The 4,000-nt window shown below is 18.4% G+C and overlaps 2 protein-coding genes across 2 annotated transcripts in view; one reads left to right on the top strand and one right to left on the bottom strand.

Moving 5' to 3' along the window:
• Window positions 1–643, top strand: part of PRSY57_1143300 (ras-related protein Rab-6, putative) — a gene marked incomplete at both ends in the record, with an annotated part of 1,655 nt that extends 1,012 nt beyond the window's left edge. The window contains one exon of the mRNA XM_012908392.2: window positions 143–643. Coding sequence (XP_012763846.1) covers window positions 143–643 — 501 coding nt within the window. The remainder of the gene's footprint in view (window positions 1–142) is intronic.
• Window positions 644–1,502: 859 nt separating this feature from the next.
• PRSY57_1143200 (hypothetical protein) lies at window positions 1,503–3,296 on the bottom strand (the record flags this gene model as incomplete). Its single annotated transcript, XM_012908391.2, has 1 exon — window positions 1,503–3,296. The coding sequence occupies one exon, from the start codon at window positions 3,294–3,296 to the stop codon at window positions 1,503–1,505; it is 1,794 nt and encodes a 597-aa protein (XP_012763845.2).
• Between the last annotated feature and the right edge of the window lie 704 nt (window positions 3,297–4,000).

Here is a 4,000-nt window from a genome sequence, read left to right as displayed (position 1 = left end):
TTAAATATGTATTAATTATGTAGATATAAATGGCTAGTTACCTGAACATGTTCATATATATATATATATATATATATATATATATATATATATACACATGTTTGTATTATTATTATTTTTTTTTTATTTTTTTTTTGTGTAGTCGACTATTGGTATAGATTTTTTGAGTAAAACATTATATTTGGATGAAGGTCCTGTACGCTTACAATTGTGGGACACGGCAGGTCAGGAAAGATTTCGAAGTTTAATTCCAAGTTATATTAGGGACTCCGCAGCAGCAATTGTTGTATATGATATTACTAATAGACAATCCTTTGAAAATACCACAAAATGGATACAGGATATATTGAATGAGAGAGGAAAAGATGTTATAATTGCTTTAGTAGGAAATAAAACAGATTTAGGTGATCTTAGAAAAGTTACATATGAAGAAGGAATGCAAAAAGCTCAAGAATATAATACCATGTTTCATGAAACAAGTGCTAAAGCTGGACATAATATAAAAGTTTTGTTTAAAAAAATTGCATCCAAACTACCAAATTTAGATAATACAAATAATAATGAAGCCAATGTTGTAGATATACAATTAACTAATAATTCAAATAAAAATGACAAAAATATGTTAAGTAAATGCTTATGTTAATAAATATCACATCAAAGTTTATGTTAATAAATATCACACCAATGTTTATGTTAATAGATATCACACCAATGTTTATGTTAATAGATATCACACCAATGTTTATGTTAATAAATATCACACCAATGTTTATGTATGAAAAATAAAATAAAATAAAATAAATAAATAATATTATAATATAATATAATTCATATTTGTTAATATTAAAATATATGTTATTACACCTTAATGTTTTAATAAAAACATTACAACATGACATTTTTAAAATATTATAATATGTTAATATATACATCCTCTTTTTTTTATATGTATGAACCCAATTCTATCTTTTTTTTTCTTTTTTCGCTTTTTTTTTTTTTTTAATATTGTTGTTAATTTTTTTTTCTTTTTTTTATATGAACTATCAATTTTATTTTTTATTAAATTTTTAATACATAATAAATAAATAAATAAATAAATAAATATATATATATATATATATATATATATACATGTATATATAATTAATAGTAAAAATTAAAATATTTTTTTTTTTTTTTTTTTTTTTGTTTTTGTTAAAAAAAAATTCTATAAAAATAAGATAGATACAATTTTTAAATATTAATTTTTATTTTATTCTAAAACTTTAAAGGGAAAATTATTATTTAAGCACACATTTTTTTTTTTTTTATTGAATAAAGGGTATTATGACTGCATTTGTTTATAAGCACAAATGTTATTATTAGTGTCCTTTTGTTTATGCGAATTTATATGTAGACATAAGTGATACAAAAAAAAAAAGAAAAAAAAAAAAAATTGCACATATGTATATATATATATATATTTATTTATTTATTTATTTATTTATTTATTTATTTATTTACTATGTGGACTCTTTTCTTATCAATATGTAACATAAATTTTTTTCATAATCATAGTTAATTATTTTTATGTTATTCCTTAAGATGCTTTTTTTCAAATCGTTATATGCTCCTTTTATATATGATGGTTCAGAATTGTGATATGTTTTTTTTTTTTTTTCGGTATTACTTTCAATATCCTTTTCATACTCTTTTTGGATTGCACTTTTTTTTAAGTTACTTTTAGGAATAGAATATATATACATATTGTCTTCCTTTTTACAGAATGTATTGTTATCTTGTGACTTTTTATTTTTGTACGTATTTAGCGTTTCTTTGATTTTTAAATATTCCTCGGTCACTGGAATAAAATCAAGGAACACAAAATTTTCAACATTTTTATCAATTTCTATATTTTTAATATCTTCCATATTTATATCATTCCTTTTGGATATAAGACAATTAATAGGAGTATAATTTTCATGTTCATTTAATTTCTCACTGTTTCTCTCATTCTTTATAAGAGTACATGCATTATTACAAACATTAGTAAACTTACGTTCTTCTAACATAACAATATTTTTATTTGAATTTATATTTTCCAAATTTATATTATCGTTCCATTTTTTATTATCATCAATGGAATCGGGACAAAGTAATTTCCCCTTATCATATATTTTAAATTTCTGTTTGTTCTTTTCATTTATAATATGGTTATATTTATTCGTGGAAATATTATTCATAATATTTTTATTATATTTAATATTATTTTTATTTTTAGTTATCTTTTCATTGTCACATTTATCAGAATTGTTATATATTTCTATATCATCAATATTTTGATTTTTTTCACTTTTATCAATATTTTGATTTTTTTCATTTTTTTCATTTTTTTCATTTTTTCCATTTTTATCAATATTTTGATTTTTTTCATTTTTTCCATTTTTATCAAAATTTTCATTTCCTTCCTTTTTTATAAATATTCTGTCTTTACCATTTTTATTAACAAAATTATTGACAAGGTCAGGCGAATTTATATTATCACATAACATATTATGGCTAGTTTTTTTTTTTTTTTGAAAATTACATATTTTTATATTGTTTTTCTCATAAGTATTATTACCACCCATATCAAATGTTTCATTTGTATTTTCCTCATAACATTGTTTTCTTTTTTTCTTTTTTAATTTGCTTTCTTCCATATCAAAAATATTATTATCTTTATTTGGTGCATTTAAAATTTTTACAATTTCACTGTTTCTGTTTCTTTTTTTTCTTGATAATGTATATGTGTTAATATTATCTTCTTCAGATGAAAAAAAATTTAAATCAACCCTTCTTTTATTTCTTTTTATTTCTTTCTTATTATTGTATGGCATTAAACATTTATAACTCCTATTATTATTATTATTATTATTATTATTTTTATATTTGTATTTCCGTTTAGATGATAAAAAAAGATTATATTTATTAACTGCGTCAAAATAAGTATTCTTAAAACAATCACTCTTTATATTATTATTAAAACTTAAATTATAATTAATTAAATCAACTTTTTTTTCACTTAATTTACTATATGGTGATTTGTTTAACAATTTTGTAGAATAACTAATTTGTTTTCTATCAACGGAATCATCTTCTAAACTATTATTTATTTCAAATAAATTTATTTCTTTTACATAATTTTTATTCCTACTATTTTCATCATAACTATCTTCATTATTCTCATACAACTCATTGTTGTTGTTATTTAATAATTCGATTAATGCGCTACATCCTAATGACCTTATACTATTTTCTTCTTCATTATTTTTCATTCTACACAAAAACAAAATATATATATATATAGATATATTAATTTATTTTATATAAATAAAATTGTTTATTTATTATATTTAAAATTTTTTAAGACAAAATATTTATAGATATATATATATATATATATATATATATATATATATTTATATATATTAAATACAAATGTTTTCTTATTTAAGGTAAACTTTTATTTTAATAGAATATCCAACTATTCTATCTTATCATATATTCATATTTAAATGAATTACACACAAAATATATATATATATATATTATTGGACAAAATCAATAATATGTGTATTTATCAATTCTCATTTTTTATTTCACATCTTTAATGTTATTATACAATAAAATATTAATTAAAACAAAATAATGGAAATCATTATATAATTAAATAATTATTAAATATATCATCAAACAAGATATATAAAATATTATATATATATATATATATATATATATATATATATGTATGTATGTATTTTTTTTTTTTTTTTTTTTTTTATAATGCTTTATGTTTTTTATTAAAATATATATTTATACATACATATGAGGTTCCTCCAGCCCCCCCCCCCCCCCCAAAACAAAAAAAAAAATTTACACCACAAATAAAAAATTTTACTAATTTAAAAAAAATATTAATTAATATTTTTTATATTAATTTATAATATTTTATTATTATATATTTTATTAAAACAATTAT

The sequence above is a fragment of the Plasmodium reichenowi genome, chromosome 11 (genome assembly GCF_001601855.1).
Source record: "Plasmodium reichenowi strain SY57 chromosome 11, whole genome shotgun sequence".
Taxonomy (NCBI): Eukaryota; Apicomplexa; class Aconoidasida; order Haemosporida; family Plasmodiidae; genus Plasmodium; species Plasmodium reichenowi.
Note: the sequence above shows the minus strand (reverse complement) of the source record. Positions and strands in the feature narration are given on the sequence as shown.